Source organism: Gymnogyps californianus, chromosome 9 (genome assembly GCF_018139145.2).
Source record: "Gymnogyps californianus isolate 813 chromosome 9, ASM1813914v2, whole genome shotgun sequence".
NCBI lineage: Eukaryota > Metazoa > Chordata > Aves > Accipitriformes > Cathartidae > Gymnogyps > Gymnogyps californianus.
The window spans coordinates 3,504,736-3,524,730 of record NC_059479.1 but is presented as its reverse complement, the minus strand read 5'-3'; the positions used below and the strand labels follow the sequence as shown (position 1 = coordinate 3,524,730).

Here is a 19,995-nt window from a genome sequence, read left to right as displayed (position 1 = left end):
ATGCAATGGACTCTCCCTCAAAATATTCACTCATGCAAACCAAACGCTCAGTTCAGGTGTCCCATTTTTCAGCACCAATATAGCTCAGGATGGGTTATTCCATGTATCAGATTATTATAAAACAAACAAAAAACAAAACAAAAGAAGAAAAAAAAGTAGTAGGTATTAGCTTTCCTCCCTTTTACTTGGGTGTGATCCTTTCGCTTCTGAAGTACAAGACCAATTAGTAATTCTAATTGAAACATTCATCTCAGCTTTTCTAAATACACCATGCCTGGGCAGTAAGCAGTTTCGAGAACATGCAGAGAGGTCAAGATTGGCTAAAAATCCCTCACATTTAAGAGACTTCACAATTTGATTGTTACTGTAGGGCATTGTAACTGTAAGGCTGCTAGATTTTTTAGCAACTATCATCCATCTCAGCATAGAGAATTAGCCATTCTAAATAAGCCCAACACTTAACCCACCAACAGGAGGAACTCGAGGGAATGTATTTGAATGATTTAATACTTTCTAAACACAACCACAAGAAAAACCATGAGATGGCTCCATTACTGTATCTATCAATTGTGAAGCCTTACAAGAATTCTTTCCAGTTCAACTTCTTGCAAGAGCAACAACTTAATTCATAAAATGATTTGAGATCTACCATCTGTTGTCACATATCATTGCTCAATGAAAACTGCCCAGCACAGAGATAAGAAAAACATCTGAATGAGCAACTGGATAAAATAAAGATCTGAGCATGTGCGGACACAGAAAAGTAAAAGGTACCTGAACCCTTACTGCAGATGACCTTCTTCCAATTTGCCTATATGTAGTAGTCGGTAAATACAGACCACAGATTACAGAAGTTTTTAGGTTCCTCGTTGATGCTAAAACCTTAAAGATCAGCATCTACAAATAGTATTTTATCAGATGCAATGAGGTATCTCAACAGATACCCATCTCAGATGTCCTGACCTCAGTATTACAGTCCTATCATACTAAAATACCTCGGTGAAAAGCCATCAGGGTTAGGAAATTCAACCACATAAAAAATTGTAGCTGGATGCTGTCCACCACTCTCTCCATTGACTTCTCACACAGTATCAGCATAAGTACATGGCCTCTATTTTTATCTCTATTGTGCTGAATATCTGGATCCAGCAAATCTAAAAGAAAAAAAAAAAAAAGTCTAGCATTATTTGCTCCTTAAGTATCATAGAATCACCCTAAGAGGAAAACCATTCTGCTCAAAGCCCTCATTGCGATTTAAACCTCCAATGAATCCCAGAACCTTTTAATCCAATGAGAAATCCTTTCTTCTTTTTGAGTCTCCTATAATTCTGACAAAATATACTTAGGCCTTGTGTACTGAAATTACTTACACAAATGTTCTTAGTACAAATATTTTGTGTAAGAGTTCTTCAACAAGGTCTTCTCATCCTTCCTTTTGTGAAGATTTTTGGGGTCATAATGATGAAAATACATGTAAAGATAGATGTGAACTGATTTAATTCAATCATATTGCTGGAAGGTACAGAAAGAAATGCAGCCCCCCCATCCATAAAGTGTTTATGAAAACATTCCACCAGTAATTTACATCTGTGTCAGACAAATGAAAGCAGTGTAAGAACTTGCATTCTTTATGTTGAACCATCCAAAAACAACACAGAAAAGCCAGATTATCTACCACAGTCAGCATTTTAATTGCTTTCAAATTTAATTTGCGTGAGGTTTTTTCTTTTTAAATCCCTATGACATACACCTAATCACTAACAAAAAGATTATTTTGACATCTTTGCTTTCAGCTTCCCAGTATTTACGTGGGATACCTACCTTTATAAAAGAGTGTTTCCTACCTTCCTAGGGAAGTTATTAAGCTTTTCTCAGATGATATCAGTAAACCCCTGTGTGTACACGCATGTATATGCATATATGCACATAAGCACAAGCCATACATACAGGCAAGGAAGCTGAGGTTCCTCAATGAATAAGGCAGATGTTGCAAGCAACATGTCCCTCAAACTTTCAAAACTGATCATGTCATAAATATTAAACCTTTTCCCACTATTTCACATATTTACTTCTAAAGGGCAAGAGCAGACTGAGTGAAGACTTTTACCAGATCTGTAGAAAACATAGCAGGATTTATCTTGTCCAAAAGATTGGTCTGTACCCTACTTTTAGGGAATGTGGACCTACTGGTTATCTATGTAATATCCTATGAATTCATATACTGTCATGCATGAATACTTTCTCATATATTTATAAAGGAATTAATACATCCTCATGTAGGAATACCTGAAATTTCAGTTAGTCTCTAGAATATTATTTTATTGGTATACCATGTTTTAATCATGTACAGTAGGTACATCAATAACTGAGTAAAGGGAAAACAAAAGTAATGTGTTATCAAACTCTCAGTGTTATCACCCAATACAAGAGTTGGTTTGTTGTACCTTTAGCAACAGTAATAACACACTGACAGTTTGAACCCACTGTGGGAAAGTGCCTTAAGCAGGAGGATCTGCTTATGAAGGCACAACTTACAAAAAAACAGAATCTGCCTATGAAATAGAAAACATAGAAAATAGGGTTGTAAGCTCCTGGAGAGGTCAAAGCACGATTCTTTTGTACACATATGCTTAAAATATAAATTTATGACCATCTAAACATCTAAATTGAAGCAGAGCCTCGCTCATAACTCAAAGGGAAACTCCCAAACTAGGCGCAGGACATTACCAAAGGGATGGCCGTTCTCTTTAGTTGGACACTTGCATTTTCATATTAAAAGGCACAGTTTGTTTTTTTTCTTAACCAGTAGTTAAGTAATCAAAAAAAGAGAGACTGAGATACATGAATAGAAGTATCTGACAGGCTCAGAACATCTAGCAGTACTATGACAAGCACTTTTATAAAAAACAATCTACAACTATGTGTATTCTGTCCTTCAAACCATACTACTAGTGGAGCCAAACAGAGACACTTGCACTACTTTGTTTATGAGAACTGGAAGAGAAAGTACCAGGGGACTCAATTCTTGAACCTTAATAATTTAATTTAAAGTTAATATGGAAAATTATGAGCAAAGATCGGACAGAAGAATTATCCTCTTATGAAAAAGTTCACTAAAGCAAGACTAGAAATAGCACAACAAGCCTTTATGATTGCTTTTTGAACAAATACACAGATTTATCTTGTACCGCTATAGTACCTTCAGCAGTTTCATTGTCAGGTCCCATTTTCTGCTTCCTCCATTCTCCCCTTCTCCTGATTCAAAACCATCCCTTTAACACATCATTCCTAATTAGATGATTAGTGCTTGGAAGGGCAGGAGATAAGTCATTTGCATAATTTAATCATAAAAAGAAGTTAAAGATACAGATTTTGCTGTTCGTTTGTACAATTATCTTCACCGGCCTGGGGGGCTGAGATATTAATGTGATTAAACAGTATTTCTGCAAACAGGCAACTGTGTGTCCTCTATTAAAGCAGAGCTGGAGGCAAATGAAAAATTAATTTTAGAAGACAATCAATTTTATTCTACATGACTGTAATAAATAACAGCCCATCTGCAGACAAGTCGTTAGGCCCTGGGAGGCTACATGTGTCACAAAGTCTAAGTGACATACAAGGCCGAGTTTTCCACCAAAACCAAAATGAGTAATAAATAGTCCACCAACTGCCATTCCCGTTCAGAAAGTGCATAGGATTTCCCAGAAAAATCAGGTGCATGTGTAAAGTACTCATCACTGTCCACGATTTAAGCTTGTACAGTATTCAGAAAGACAGGTACTTGGTGCTTCATTCTTCATCATGTTTCCAGTCTCAGCCTGAGAAAGGTTAAAGTTCTTCCACCTATATTAGTGAATACCAGTAATGAACAATCCCTTGTATTTTGTGAGTCTGCTACTGCTTTGAAACACAGAATCAATAGGCCTTGAACAGAACTAAAGTTTCTTAGACACTAGTTTTCCCAATACTCTGCTGAAATAATTTTCAACTGAACAGTTATAAAAGAACAAACTGATTTTAACATGTCCAAGAACTCAAATCAATAGCTACAAAAAAATCAAGACTGTTCTGAATTCCACCTGCAAGAATAAATTGACTAAATAGCCAGGATGCTGCCTATGATACTGTAAACTTTATGAAATGTACATGCTTATTAACTACATAGTAATTATCGGTTTCCTACTTTTTAAACTGTTAAGGTGCATATTTTTTCCCACTACTCTTTACATGCAGTCACCTCCACCTAGAATATTAAATCCCCCTCCCTTGATTAAAAATAATCAAGATTGAGCATAATCATATTTCATATATTTGAGACCAAGTAAGGATTTCTCAATATTAGCAATGTACAACGTATGCACAGTAAGAAATTTATAGTAACAAGTTTACAGTATTCCATCTATGGAAAATATTTTCTATTCATCACCATTGGTAAACACTTTCCACAATGGGAAAAGTGAGAATTCCTATACAAGTTCGCACAAACACCCTGTAATCCCCTATTCTCGGCAAGAGTTTGCCAGGCAATGCATGCATACATTTATTGACTCTTACTACTTCTAGCCCATGCAATGCCTTTCATCAGAAGAATTCAAATACACAGAGATTCTTCACCTGAATGTTTTGGGGTTCCACTATGTACTTTCTCTATGTTTATTTTCTATATGAGTATATGGACTTAAGAGAGTAACGAAAATCTATCCAAATATCAGATTAGCTAAATATATAGGGGATACACCTGATTTCTGAAGAATCCTTTCATTATTCCACTTCCGAATTTGCACAAAATTTTTCCTGGTGTGGACCAAAGTGACTTACAGTTTAGTTCATGGATATGCATTTAGTTTTGATTGCTTTCTGTGCTCCTGATCCAAAACCACTGAAATCAATTGAAAGACTCTGGTTCTGCAACGGTTCCATTGCAAAATTTCATCTGCAATGAGGTCAAAAGGACAAAGCAATCTCCTCCTTCACATGAGATCCAAAGCCTTCATGTTCATTCAGTGTCCTCTATAGTGTTGCATAGAAAGCTTATAACCAAATATTAACACACTCTTTAACTGAGTTATTAACACTTAAAATACCTTCAGCGTTAAATCTCCTGTACTTTTTTCCTTCTGTCCCACGACTCAGTTGCGTCAGTTTCTGACCACCACTATCTATGTTTTAAGACCCTCAACAGCATCGCTCCAAGATATACAATGAATTGAACAGAAAGACACTACCTACTCTGAAAAAAGGGCAGTTGAAACCAGTGTTTCAGAATAGGGCATTATGGAAAATCAACAGCAGAAAAAGGAAGTTTCCAGTTTTGCCCACAGTCATATAACAGAACTAAGCAATCATCCTAAGCACTTAAATAAAAGTGTTCTTTGCCCACCTACTGTCTGTAGATTTGTTTACTATCACTCAGATTCTCATAGCGCTAGACATCAAAGGGGATTATTTTGGAAACAATGTGACATCATCAGATGTCACACACTTCGAGTGCATAAGATGCTAAAAGAGAGCTTCTAATCAGAAAGCAGAAAAATGAACAGCAGCATCAAAAAACCCTCCAAACACACAAAAAAATTCCCCCAAAAATAGGTGTTTAGAGGTTAAAAAAAGAACAGAAAGAGGTTTACAAGGCCAGAGGATCTACTAAACCTCTATATCAAAATATGGCCAAGAATATCTTAAGGAACTTTTTAAACTTGAAAGACTTTTTTAAAACTTGAAAGACAATTCAATGACCATTCAACACAAGAAATGAAACCTGCAATTGTTGTCTACAATGGAACGCTATTTGTGTATTTGGTTATTGTGTTGTTATTGTCAATGGACAGATCAATCTAGATGACGAGGGAAAGATGAGGCTGTGTAGCCAGCCACACAGCCACAAGTACCTGAAGGTGTCAAAGAGAAATTCCAGAGCAGCAGGGGATGGAGAGGGGGGAAGTGATAATCGCAGAATAGGCACAGCAAGAAATTCTGCAGTAAATTCAATGTACTCTGCATGCAGTGTACAGACCATCAGCTCTCTTGCAGCAATTCTAATGTGCTCTGGTCATGTCAACCTATTGCGCACCCGCTGCACACAACGCATAGCAACTTCAACCTTTCTTGGATTCCCTTGCCTGACTGTGCAAGTCCTAAAGGACTGAATTGTTCAAGCACACTATCTGCAGTCCAGGCCTTCTGACACCCAGGTATCCCAGACAAACATACTGCATCCGCCAACTCAGCATCCCTGTTCCTCCTTTCTTCTCCCTGTAAATCAATAACCAACTCCTATTAAGGGTTTACACTTTGTGAGACGCAACTTCACTGTGAGCCAGCAGCAGGTGGGCATCAGATGTGGTGTGTAAGGTTCTTCCATCTTTCCTTTTCTCCCCCCCTAGAAAGCAGATGGATGGAGCACCTATTACTACCTAACACTGGCAGGACAACAACTTTAAAAAAAAAAAAAAAAAAAAAAAAAAAACCACAACAACCACATCTTCTGAAATCATCCACTCATCTCGGAGAACTGAGAGGCACTGGGAGGATGGCTACATTCACATACCTTTTGTAACATGCAGGTAGAGGACAACCAGCATAAACAAGGCTCCCACTTTTGTTTCGCTGACAAACGTTAGAAAAGTAGTGACACAGAAACAGACAAACTTCATACAGGTTAGGAGAAGCCAATGCAACAAGACCTATGCAACTACACTTACAGATGCAATATAAAACCAAAAATCATTCAGACTCTTAATACAACACACTATTTAAATCAAATGCAGTGCTGGTAGAATAAGTCCTTAACGTAGCTGGCTTACATGCCAGACTTAGCAGCAGAGGTGCTCAACCCTGTCAGGCATTTAACTTTCTGTTAATAGCTAAGTTTGGAAAAAACAACAAAAATATAGAGCTTATACTATCATAAACTCCACATGAATGGATTAAAAAAGTTGTTATAAAGGGTTTCTATCTGGATCAGAATACACCAGTGTAAGAACTCAGTCGCTGAGCTGATCTTCATTCAGAGAACATGAGTTCTTAAAATGTATTTAACAGTCTACTGCTGTACTCTGAACTACTCTACAAAAGTCACTGCATTACTCAGTAAAGAGGCCTACAATAAATATATCACAAATATTGTTTTGTTTCCACACCAACATGAATACAGATTCTCCCAGTATAATAAAGGGTTAATTTTTCCAGTCAGTAAGATTAAAAGCTAAAATCGTAAGCCTTTAAGGATGAATAACTAAGAAGATGAAAAACAGTTTTAGAGGACTGCTGGTTCGGGGGTAGTAAAATTTTGAAGAAACCATATTAAAAAAGGCAAGATAAGTGAACCATCAAAAATCCCTCTAGCTTAACATGCAAGAGAAAAGTATTTCATGAAATTGCAAGACAGAAACTTTCTTGAGTTCCAGCAGGAAGAAACAGATTTGTTTGAACAAAAAAAAATCAGTTGTGCAACAAGTAAAGCAATTCATAAAAATGGAGCAGAAAGAAGTGACAGTGATTATGGTTCTGATCCGAGACAAGAAATCTTAGTTCTAGTGTACGATAGCAGGATTAATTAACCTTCCGAAGCACTTCTGACTATGAGAGAGAGCAAGGTTGGCAGCGTGTTACAGTAATCGTTCTGGCCAAACCTATTCTGAGGGCTCCTTCTAAAAGATGCACCATGGCTGCAAAAGCTGAGAGCAATGCATCGCCCCTTCCACGCAGGTACAGCCCCCAGTCAAAGCGCAGCACGCTGCTGTGCCACACACACGTGTAATGCAGCGCAGAGTAAAAGGTATATACGGCATATTTAGCAAGCCTCATGATGAGAGCATGAAGTCCACTGACAGATCACTTTGTTATGTATCTTAGTTCTCTACAAAACAGTCAGAACAACCTTGTAGCAGGTAAAAATGATTTCTTAATGATGAGACACTCAACTCAAGGTATTTTGATTAGTCACCTATCAATACATGAACTGCCGTATAAAAAAACCAGATAAAGCCTTACAAGCCTACAAAAAAACCTCCACAGACTTACAAACACGTATTTCAATAACAAGCTCGTGCAACAGAGAAAACACAACACTGAGTCCATTACCTTAGGTCCAGTTTCAGTATTCATATTCTGCTGTTTTCTAACTGCCAGCATTTTACTACCTTGTTCTGGTTTTTTTGTTGTTGGGTTTTGGTTTGGTTTTGGTTGGGTTTTTTGTTTGTTTTTTCAAAACATGTATTTTAAGTCTCACTGGAAAGACTTGATATTTTTTCCTACTTTCACTATTATCTCAGAAGCTTTTTAGAAAATTACCCTCCTTCAGCACACAACATTCAAAAGTACGAGGACAAGAAAAGGCAGCTCCAGAGATCTGCAGCAGTGAAGCAACATGCCTTCATCAACTTCACAAAAAACAACAGGGATAACGTTTCACAGACACAGGACATTTTCTGATTAACTGTTATAAAAACGGTCTATTAGCTATCACACAAAACTTGCACTAGGCAAAAACAACTGTTACATGTGTAAGAAAAAGCATATTGTATAATATTTTAAATATACTGATTAGAAGTTCTAAATCAAACTCAAAATATTTTTTATTTAAACTAGCTTGATCTTAATTAGCAACGCTTAAATTACTGTAACTTACAAGTAACTAAATCCCTCTACTGGCACAATGTCTGTGCTAAGAGCTTTCTTACAGCCACTTTTTTTTTTTTTTTTTTTATTACAAATATAGAAATACTCCTTCCCAGGTAGCGGTGGGGAATAAGACAAGTCAGCTCATCAACACACACATATAGGATTTCAGGACACCATTTGTGAGACAGAAAGCACAACCAGAATATAACACAGTTGATTCATAGCAGGTAACAACTCACACTCTGCTCCAGTAAGGACAAACACAACAGCAGAGTATCCACATTGGCCTGCTTGAGCGACTCGTCAGTAGGGCAGTGACCATCTCAGTGGCTAGCCATGACATCTACTCGTAGCTTCAACAACTCCCACATAATCCAGTCATCCCAATGAATGCCAATAAAATCTTTCTTCCACAGCACAGTTATTTCTATGCTGTAAATTGGTTGCCTAGAGAGGCTGAGAGACTCCATCCTTCGAAATACTCAAAATCCGACTGGACACAGCTCTGGACAACCACCTCTAGCTAACCCTGCTTAAACAGAGGAGTTGGATTAGATGATCTCAAGAGGACCCTGCCAACCTCAACAATTCTGTGATTCTGTGAAACACGTTAGATTTGGAACTCTGTACACATATAGTGTGAAATAATTTTGATTAACTTTTTAAATAAAGTGTTCTGTTTTAATTCCACTGTCCATATAGGTTTGGAAACAGACAAAAAAAATGACTCAAAGTTCTGTTGATTGAAAGTACCATGAGGGCATCCCAAGCTAAAAGTTCTCTTGCCACAGACTGTACAGAAATAAAATTACATGCTGAGAATGTTACTCACTTGCATGGCTATGAGAAGTATCAAAAAAAATTAAAGACTTTTAGTAAGGACACCAAGATAGCTGCTCATGTAGCCATATAAGTTAATTTAGGAAATTTATTTAATGTCCACAGCAAATGCAATTTAAACTAAATTTCTGGATTATTGCAAAGCATCTCTCTTTATAAATATGTATACAAAATTTTCCAAAAAACAAAGTTGATTTCCATGGTTTGGGAGAGAGGCTCCCAAATCCAGAAATTTAGTTTAAACAGCATTTTAGATATATATGTGTGTGTATATTATATCAATCAATATCTCTGTATGTATATATATTAATTACAGAAATCCCATATTAAATCTAACTTCCACTTGTATTTACAGGGTAGCTGAAATGTGTTTACTGATATCATATGAAAACTGTGATCACAGCCTATGGCTGAGAACAACAGTGAGGAAGACTAATAACAGTGAGTGCAAAACAACGCGGAAAAACAGTATTGAGATTCTTTCAACTAAAAATCAGAGCTACCTCTGTTCAAAATACTATTAGGATTTGAAGGGTTTCATCCTACCAGAGACAAAAAAAAAAAGTAGAGGTGGCATTCAAAAGAGTAAGCACAACCTTCTGGCACGAAGAACATTTCTGCTTCTTAGCACAGGAAACCCTTAACAGTCTTACAAGCTGGTGAGATGTATCAGGTTGAGTCTTGAATAGAATAACTGAAAGGAATGTGCACTGATGATGCAAAACATGACATATTTCAGTACATTCTAGTCACAAACAGACTAGATTGCACATACTTTTAGACCAAATAAAATAGATAACATCTTGATTCTAAAAATATACTTTTCACCCAAAGCCCCCAAAGTAATTTCTCCTTTGTTTTTCCCTATTTAACCAACAGGTATTCATGCAAATAATCTATTTTATAGAAGGAGCGCAAACAAAAAAAATCCAAAATCATTACAGGAGAGGACCTCAAAATTCTAGGCCTACCCTACACTTTAAATGTCACATATAACTACAGCTAGTGTTGAGGGCAACTGAACTTGTGAACTGAAGTGGAAAAAGATTTCAAAATATTTAAGATTTTCACCTGATTCACTGATACGATACATCGCAGAAGCCACCTAGCTCAAGGACAGAGAACTAGCTGAACTGCTGGGAAAGATCTGAAGAAACGTATATTAAGGATCTTTTCAATACTTACATTCCTATTGTATATTATAAAATACATTTCATTTCAATACTTTGGCATCTATGTGCCAAATCCTTAACACTGTCGCTAGAAACCTTCAATTAATGACAATATTAATGGAGCTTTATGTAGCATGGATAATAGAACACATGCACAATATAGCTACATACCTCAAGTTTCACACATTACTAGTAAAAAGCCCATTAATAAAGAATAATCCAGTAAAAGCACTGTTTGCGATGGCATTACCATACTTTTTAGTATAAGTAAAAAGAGTCTCCCTCCTAAATAACTACTAAATGCTTAGGGTTCTAACATATTGCTGCAAGCTATAATGGTTATAACTGTTAATCCAATACACCTTTTATACAAACCCATAAACACACGAGTGGAAAAATAGCACAGATGTTCATCTCTAATGCAATTTCCATTCAATTTCCTAAGTGCAGTCCCTGTGTGCAAACTAGCTTAACATTATGTTTAGCTTGCAAATTCTTTTAATAAATAATGAATGCAATAAAACTGGTAGATCAATGGCAAGCTGAGAAATCATAAAAAAAGCCTTTTGTGCTCATGCTGTTGCCGATTTCAAACTTTAATCCAGCAACAGATCAATACTACTTTTTCTTTTTAACCCATCAATAGATAGCAGATAGACTAGATGTAGGTTAAATGCTGTTACCAGATATCAATTTCCAGAAACTTGATAAGATCAGACGCAATTGAAATCGAACATTTTATCCCTTACCATATACACAACAATATACACTGCTAAACATTACACTTTAAGCCACTGTACAGTAATAAAGCAAGCACTATTCATTTGTTTTGGTTCTTACTTTTTGGGGAAGTGGTTTTTGTAACTGAGTCAAGAAAGGCTCTGACACAATATATTTTAATGAGCAAAATGGGCTTAGCAGGTCAAGATGTACTGACAGGGAAATATAATCTCCCCATGATTGCTAGTGACAATAAACTTTATATGCACATACAGAACAACAACATAGCTGTGCTACCAAAAAGAAAGGAAAGCAAACATAGTTGTGTTTTACAGGATTCGGATATTGGAACCTTCTGGGGCAGGTATCAAAGTACATTAGTTAATAGGTATTGGTGTTTCTTACAGGTTGTACAATGGGGGGAGAGGGGAAACGCTATTACTAAGTCACTTTGGATAACCGTGCTTTACCAAGAGGGAACAAAGACCAAAGCGTGTAGCCCCAAGGGACAGTTCTAATATCAAGCAGGATAAATCTAAATCACTAAGAATCATTACTAACTAATGTACTCGTGCTTGGTAATGCACGTTTAATCGTAACATATAAAAATCTTGCCTTAGCTTACACCAAAGGAACACATCACAGACGGCAATAACTCTAAAGTATCCTCACTATGTTTGGTTTTGCTATTAGTATTGTTTACATAAATAATCATTAAAATGCTGCATTTCCATACACCTACAGGGTTTTATCACACTGATAATCACATGAAGAACTTATAAAAGAAACTAGATGGGAACTTTCTAGGTATTTTAAAGTAAGGATTTGGATAATTTTGTTCATAACTTCAGAAAATCCAAAATTATCATTCCTGGAACAGGCACAAAAAACATGCTACATTCAACAAGAACAAGATCAGACCCAAAAATGTAGTACCTGTTGAAAATGCCATATACGCATAATTCCTTCAAACACAGGTTTTAAGTAAGTATGTCCCACCTTTGACGAGAAGGGCTCAGATCCTAGAAACATTTGTAAGTTCTTTGCCCTTGTTCTGGCAAATTTCCACTGGCGTGAAAGGGAGGTTCACCTCGGCAAAGTCAAAACAGGGACTTTACAGCCCAGATTTCAACACCTTTTTAATATTGATACTGACAAACAGCTCTTACACAACTTGAATTCCAGTCTGTAAACAACGAAATAAACATGATACAGTTCTTTAAAACATTTCAGAATGCTCATTTTAAATATTGTGCAAAATTACCAAGGTAGGTAGATACTAGTTTCTCACTCTAAGGCCACTGCCATACAACAAAGCATGATTTTCTAATTCAATGATTTTTGCTGTGCTCCTCAGTTCTACCAAACTTGATTTTCACCTGCCTTTAAAACAAATGCACACACACAAACAGAGGCTGCATGTCCAACCACAGCCCCAGTGTGAGAATAATTTCCCATCTACAGAGTTGGTCACTTCTGGAGGCTTTCTAAGTATAATGCTACTGCCACACATTGATATATTGGCGAAAGAAAAGCAAACATAACAATGCTAAAGCTTAAACTCATTTGAATAAACTGTGAATTTCTATTACATATATTGTTTCCTTTATCAAATTGGAACTACTGGAGCAAGAATACCAAGAATGCCAACATAAATCTACATCTGTTACAGCCAGTTTCTCCAATTTATTCTCAGAAGCCTTAATGACAAAAAGTCAAAGTTCTTCTGTTTGAGGGAGAGATTCGGAAAAGGAACATTCGCAATGATTTTTAACATTAAAATGAAGCGTCATAGAGAAAGAGAGCAGGTTTAACAAAAATGATCGAAGCAAATCACAAAACACTATTTTATCTTCTAAAGAAAAACAAGGAAGACCACAAGCGGTTTAATAAACACTAAGGAATAAAAGCCAATAAAAACTGTGCGTAGCCTACGTGGGAAATAGATCTTCATTATTCATGGCAGAGTACTTCACACTTTGTGCAATCTTTTCCTGAATTTAAAACCGTTCCACAAAGACACATTCCAGCCTCTTTTATGATTTGTGTTCCACAGGTTCTGCTCCAAGATAATGGATACCAGACTATACAGATCAGAAATTAACGGTGATCAACAACTTTTCTAACGTATCTGGCACTAAAAGGTAAGTAGTAACAGAAACACAACAAACAAGTATTCCCATTTTAAATCTAACAGATGTTGAATTCAGACACATTTAACTTTAAAAGAAAATTATTAATAAGAACTTAAAAAAAGAGAAAAAGCCTTACTTCAGCCTGTAATCAATTTGGACACAATGATATTCTATTTATAGCAACACTTTTAACATGTTCTAGTCTTATATTATTTATTCGGATCATTCTTATTACAATGAAATATTAATGTTGAGAAAGTGGTTAGTCTATTAAGGAGCTATCCTATGTTTAGATTTTAATATTGATCTCCACTATTTTGGAATAATTAATCATTCTGTATGAAACTGTATTTGTCTGACTTTGTATTATAATATGATCAGAAGTTTAGCATCTTCCCCACAATGATGCCATGATTAAATTTATATTTTGACCTACTCCTAAAGGCAATTTAGTTTTTCCAACAGAAGGGGGAAAAGAGGATACCGCCACTTTAAAAGCTTCAATCTCTTTGACATTGCTGGCAGTGTATGGGAACATTAATGCATCTGTCATGATAACAAGCTAAGAATAACATCTAGACATCAAACCGAGCAGAGAATCCATCTGAAGTGATTCATTCAGATCTGTCTCATTGATTTATTAAACACAGGGCAACATCTGCAGCCTCACAGAGCCGCTTGGCAAAATTAATGCAAGATCAATTCAAATGGAAAAAAGTGCAAAAGAGATAAATCAAAACACAATTTGCATGCAGTTCCACAATCAGGCTTATTGGGTGCAAATGTTCAATTTCCCTCCCAAAGCAAATGAGTTTAAATGTTGTTTTATCTTTGTAGAATTGTGTGATTTGGAGTGACAGTGAAGAGTTCTGCAGGTTGAAATGGTGAAAAGAAAAAAAGGAGAAGAAATGCTTGCAAAGACCTTTTGAATATGCAACAAGAATATCATTAATACCTAATTGTTTAGCTTTTTTGTCTTTGCTACAAAAACACAGTATTTTTCAGTTGTAGAAGTCTCAGTAGAAAATTACATATGTATTATGCATATACACATGCAGGAAACATACAAATACTCCATTTTGGAGGAAAAGCATGTTACACTTCAAATGGGGAGCTCTATTGCTATGAAAAAAGAAGGGAATTTTAATCAAGGCTTCTCCAGATTAGATATGCATCTGATGAAAATATTCAAGTATTTTAGTAGCTTTTAACAAGCATAGACTTTCAAGATGTCCAAAAAGAAAGAGGGATTTTTCCAAAAGTATAATTAATCTGCTCAGAAAGTGGAAAAATTCCTTTCTGCATCTCTAGCAGAATCCACTATGCTAGTGATCTCTCTCGAGAATGTTTTAAGTGAGTCTCTTCTCCAAGGAAGAAAGGGAAACTGAGAAATTGATAATTTTTTTTTAATTTTAACATGCTAGCACCTCCAAAATTCACAAGTTTGGCCAAGTCTGAATGCATACTAAATATTTATTTAGTCAAAGAAGTTTATGTAATCTGATGTCCACATTTAAAATCAATATACAAGGAAGCTCTGTGCAGTGCTACATGACTGGATTGCTTTAATTATAATCTTGACATCATTCTCCTAATAAAAGACAGAGTATAGCTGACTATAGGGTAGCTTTTAATAGACAACATGACTGGACCCTCATTATCTCATAAAATAAAATGTCTGCATTTACTGCTTACATTCATTTCTAAAGCCTTTTATTGTTTGTGAATAGCCAAAGTAATACAAAATATTAGCTTAACTGGATGCTTCAAATCATAAGAAATAAGCCATGTACTGAAACACTGTTTTCTGGGAAGTATTCTTACTATTCACTGAATAATCCAGACCAACACTATGCTTTTTCAGTAGCCAATAGCATTCATTAAATACAGAAACCCTACAGAATAGGTTACGATCATACTCATATGATCCTAATTTTAAGGATTAATATATTTACCATCATAAAATATTCTCACTACACTTTTAAATTTCATTTTTAAATAAAACCTCATTATAGTTTTCTACTTTAAGTAAACATTACACTTTACTACTAAAATTAAGCATGTGTCCATAATTTAAGTAATCTTCTAAGGTATTGCAAATCAGTAACTAAATTTTGTAAATACGTTGTACTCACTATTCACTTGAAGATGCTACCTGTAATGAAATGAACAGTTAGTTTCATTTTACAAACCTTGCTTCCAAATTAGATTACATGACGATGGCTAACGACAATCAAAGTTAGGAACATTTTGTTTACGCACAAATGAAAACTATACATGTAGTGTGTAAAAAAATACGAAGGTCAAAGATGCTAGATATACGTAACTAGTGTTACATACACAGAACATAAACATACAAAAACAACCTTCTGCTTACAGGTATATTTCTCTGCAGCTCTTATGAGCTCTGTAGACAAGCTCAATAAAAAGAAATGCAATAGAATAAGCAGGAGAAGTAAAATTTCTCTTTTTTCAGTTGTATATAATCGATGGTTCGTATTCCAATTAAAAAAATAATTAAAAGTGTACACCAACATAAGAGATGTTGACTTTTAGAGGACAACTAACATTGAAAACAACGATAGCCAGCATTTCTTATTGCTTTTTCTGGCAGCTCTTGAGTTTAATGCAGTATTTCTACAGTATTCAAATATTATATATAAATCTCTATAAATTAAAAATATATATATATTACAAAAGCAATGCACAATATTCCAAGTTGAAAGTAATGCTTGAGTCATGCAGTGGAATAATACATATCGAAGGGTTTGCTTCGAAAAGATCACATTTTTTCAAGACTTTACTTCCCAGGTACAGAACCTAAATACTGTATGTATAGCTGTAACAGTTCTGCCACCTTTTATTTGTTTGGTACTATGCACTGCAGTGGTTCCCAGGTCACTTCACAGCAAACAAAAATTAGATCACTCATGTATTTAGCTATTTTTATCCAACATTCTCTCCCATTAAGTATGTGCTGTTCAAGGAAAAAAATAATCTGTATATAAAATGACATATTAAGTACTCAATTAGCATGATGGAATACAATTAACATTGTTAAGTTACATTACTTGAGAAAAGTTTCATATGTGCTGATAACACTTATCATGCATTACACCTGAAGCCATGAATGCAAAACACATTAGTATCAGTAGGTTATTCAAACCAGTGGCATTTTCAAGAGATATAAACAAAGGTTGAGCGATGTTTCAATAAATGAGAAACATTTTAGGAAATGTAAAGGGATCTGCTATTCCTGAACAGGTAAAAATTCATAGTGTTTTCACAACTAGGCAGGGAGAGCTTGTGCTTACACACGTGTTGAATGTACTTTCTCAGTTGAGAGCTTTGACTCCATTCAGACATGTTTCTGCCCTATTAGATCCCCCCTCAGCAGTCCTCTTGCCATATCTTCAGCCTTTGACCAGGTCTTCGTTCCACTGACTGCTCTTTTCAGACCCTCTTAGAGCATCACTCGGCTCCTCACTTACAGCTCCCCTGGCCTCCCTTCTCAGCTGCTCCTTGCATTACTTATTCCCTTATCCTATCACGGACATACATCTTTGTCAAAGGAAGAAAAAAAAAAAAGTCGTGAAATACAAGTTTTAAACATTTAACACTTCAGCATTTCTGGATCTTAAATCATTGGTTGTGAGAGAGCAGAAATCATCAGATTGCATGTAAAGGCTGTATCATCAAATTGAATCCCATGTTTCCCTAAGGAAAAACTTTGGCACGGTCACAGAAATTAAAAAGACGTATTTCTTTAACGGTCAACTTTCACGCTAGTCGAGTTTCAGAAACATTTCAGAGAAACATTTATATGTTAAATGTGTCCCTTAGTAATCTTACATGAATTTTATTCAAAGGTCTCAGACCTTACTTATAACACCATCATTTTAATAAGGCAGTAGTTGTGATGTCACAGAGGTGCATGACATTGAAATAAACAGGCAGCGGGAGAAGGTGTTACAGAAACAGAACACAAGCAAGAGAAAAAGCACACACTTCAAATAAATATCTAGGAATTGAGTGCAAGCATCTCTAAAGTGTCACCTGTAACATGAACTAATTTGAAACAAAACAAATACTGCTATTCAAGAATGGACGTCCGGTCTGCTCCTGCTTAAGCTCACAGCAGCGAGAACAGGATCAGGCCCCAAATTAGCGCGTACTTAAGGTGCTATTAGAAAAAAAAAAAAAACAAACACCCAACACGTTCAGTCCTAAGCAGTTAGAAACAGTGACACAAAAAACAAAGTTACTAAATATTTGCATGCTGCAAGTCAGATATCGCACTCAAAGCTCTCCGAAACAACCTCTGTAAAGAAAGTTTCCTGCCAGACAGAAAGCACATTGAAATGCAAATGTTTCTGAAGAGCTATCTCACGAACTGCTAAACTAGGAAATGTCATCTCCAAGCACCCTGTCTTACATCCTACCCCACCGCACTATGTATTTCTACTAAGCCCTGAGAGGGTTTTTGTGTTTATTAGATCATTATCATTTCTAAAGGCAGCAGCTATGAGGTCACAAACCAGGACTACAACCCCAAGTATGAAGGACCCAGCAGGGATCTCCCATGAATACAACCCGCTCTGGGCTTAGTGATTTAAGCACGACAGGGCAGGGGCTACGGCCACACCAGACCTCTACATTGCATGACGTAAAATTATTCCGGAACGATACCGAGCAACAGTTTGCCCGTGAGCCGCCCAGCCTCCCCCGGCGGGCATCTGCCGGCCGGCCGGCAGCCCGCTGCCGCGCCGCAGCCTGCGCTCACCCTCTCGGGAGCGAGGAATCCTGAGGAGAACGGAAAGTTTCAGCGGAGCAAAAATAATGGAGAAAACTTTTTTTTTTTTTGTCAAATAAAAGAGTGTATACGGGAACTATCGGCTCTCCCTGCTAGGGGAAAAGTTTGAAGACCGGCACGCGGAATCGCCCCGCTGCTCGGCGGTCCCAGCCATCTCAGGGCTTTGAGGAATCCTGGAAAGTTTTCCATGTCGGCACCGCCGCGGCGCTCACCCCCCCCCCCCCCCCCGCCGGCACCACCGCGCCTCAGCCCCCCGCTCCCCAAGCGGCGCCCAGGCCCGGCCCGGGGCTCCCCCGCGCAGGGCGGCGGGTGGCCGCGCAGCGCCCTGAGGGGTGCCCCCCACTTTCCCCCCCCCCCACACACACACACAGAGCGGGAGCCCGCGGGGAGGGGAGAGGGGACGGCGCCCGACGCCCCCCCCACCCCCGGGCACGGCTCCCCGCGGGCCGCCGGCCCCCAGCGGCCGGAGCGGAGCGGGGCGGGCGGAGGAAGAGCAAAGTTTTGTGGCTCACCTCGCGTTGGTGCAGTCGTTGTACAAAGTTTCGAAGTCCTTCCTGGTGATGAGCTTGCAACGGTTGACGCCGGGCTGGATGGCCCCCAGCCCCCGCAGGATGCGGACCTGCTCCACCGTGCACACCACGGGCGATATATCCAGCCGCTTCAGCTTGGTGTAGACCGTGTGCAGCCCTCCCACCAGGTGCTTGAGGAAGAGATCAAAGACCTGCGGCAGGCAGATCAGCTCCTGCCCCTCCACGAGGAACGAGGCTACCTTCACCCCGTGCAGGTCGACCATCTTACACTCGTTGCCGCCGCCCCCGCCGCCGCCGCCCGCGCCGGCCCCGCCGCTGCCGGCGGAGAGGAAACTGTTGACGAGGCTGTTGGTGAGGCGCGGGGACTCCGCGGGGCTGGAGTACAGCGGGTCCGCCCGGAACAAGCCCGCCGAGCCCGCCGAGCCCCCCGCGCCACCGCTGGAAGTTGCGGCGATGACGGGCGGCGCGGAGACAGCCATGGCCAGCCTGGCTCCCCGCCGCGGCTCGCCTCAGCCCCGCTCCCCTCGCGCGCACTCTCGCCGCGCTCTTTGCGGTACTACTAAAAACAGAGCCGCGCGCCCGCCCTCCCACACGCAGCGGCCGCCGCCAGCCGCGCGCCCAGACCCCTCCCCAGCGCCGCCGGGGGGGGGGGGGGGGAAGAGTGACAGCGCCCTCCAGCCAATGCGCCCCGCCCGCCTCCAGCGCGGCCTCGGCGAGTGGCTGCCGGGCGGCGGGGCGGGGCAGCGCCGGCCGCAGCACCTGGGCCGCGGGGCGTGAGGCGGCCGGGCTGGGTCGAGGCTGCCGGCGGGGTGAAGCAGGCGCCGGCGTCGCGGGTGGGTGTGTGAGGAGAGCCCGCCCGGTTCGCGTCTCTCCCCGGCTCCCGAAAGCTCCCTCTCTGCGCCGCGGGGTAGGAAAGTTTCGGTGAGCTCTCCCTGGGCCGCGAGGGGATCCCGCGGGCGCTGCCCCGGCGCTCTGAGGGAGAGGAGGGCAAGGCTGGGTCGGCCCGCTGTAGGTCCACGGGCCGCCCCCCTTTCCCAGGTAGTTTCAGCGGTCGCTGCGCTCTGGTAACGTTCCTCAGTGTTAAAACACCTGTGCCCTGCCACAGCTGAAAGAAATCGGGAGAGACGGGGAGTGGGGAGAGAGGGTGGCAGTGCAGGTCTCTG

General features: G+C 39.2%; 1 protein-coding gene across 9 annotated transcripts in view; it reads right to left on the bottom strand.

Annotated features, from left to right (window-relative positions):
- Nucleotides 1-19,311, bottom strand: part of DACH2 (dachshund family transcription factor 2) — a 312,250-nt gene extending 292,939 nt beyond the window's left edge. For all 9 annotated transcript variants that reach the window (XM_050901910.1, XM_050901913.1, XM_050901915.1 and 6 more), the window contains exon 1: nt 18,815-19,311. In XM_050901910.1, coding sequence (XP_050757867.1) covers nt 18,815-19,311 — 497 coding nt within the window. The remainder of the gene's footprint in view (nt 1-18,814) is intronic.
- Between the last annotated feature and the right edge of the window lie 684 nt (nt 19,312-19,995).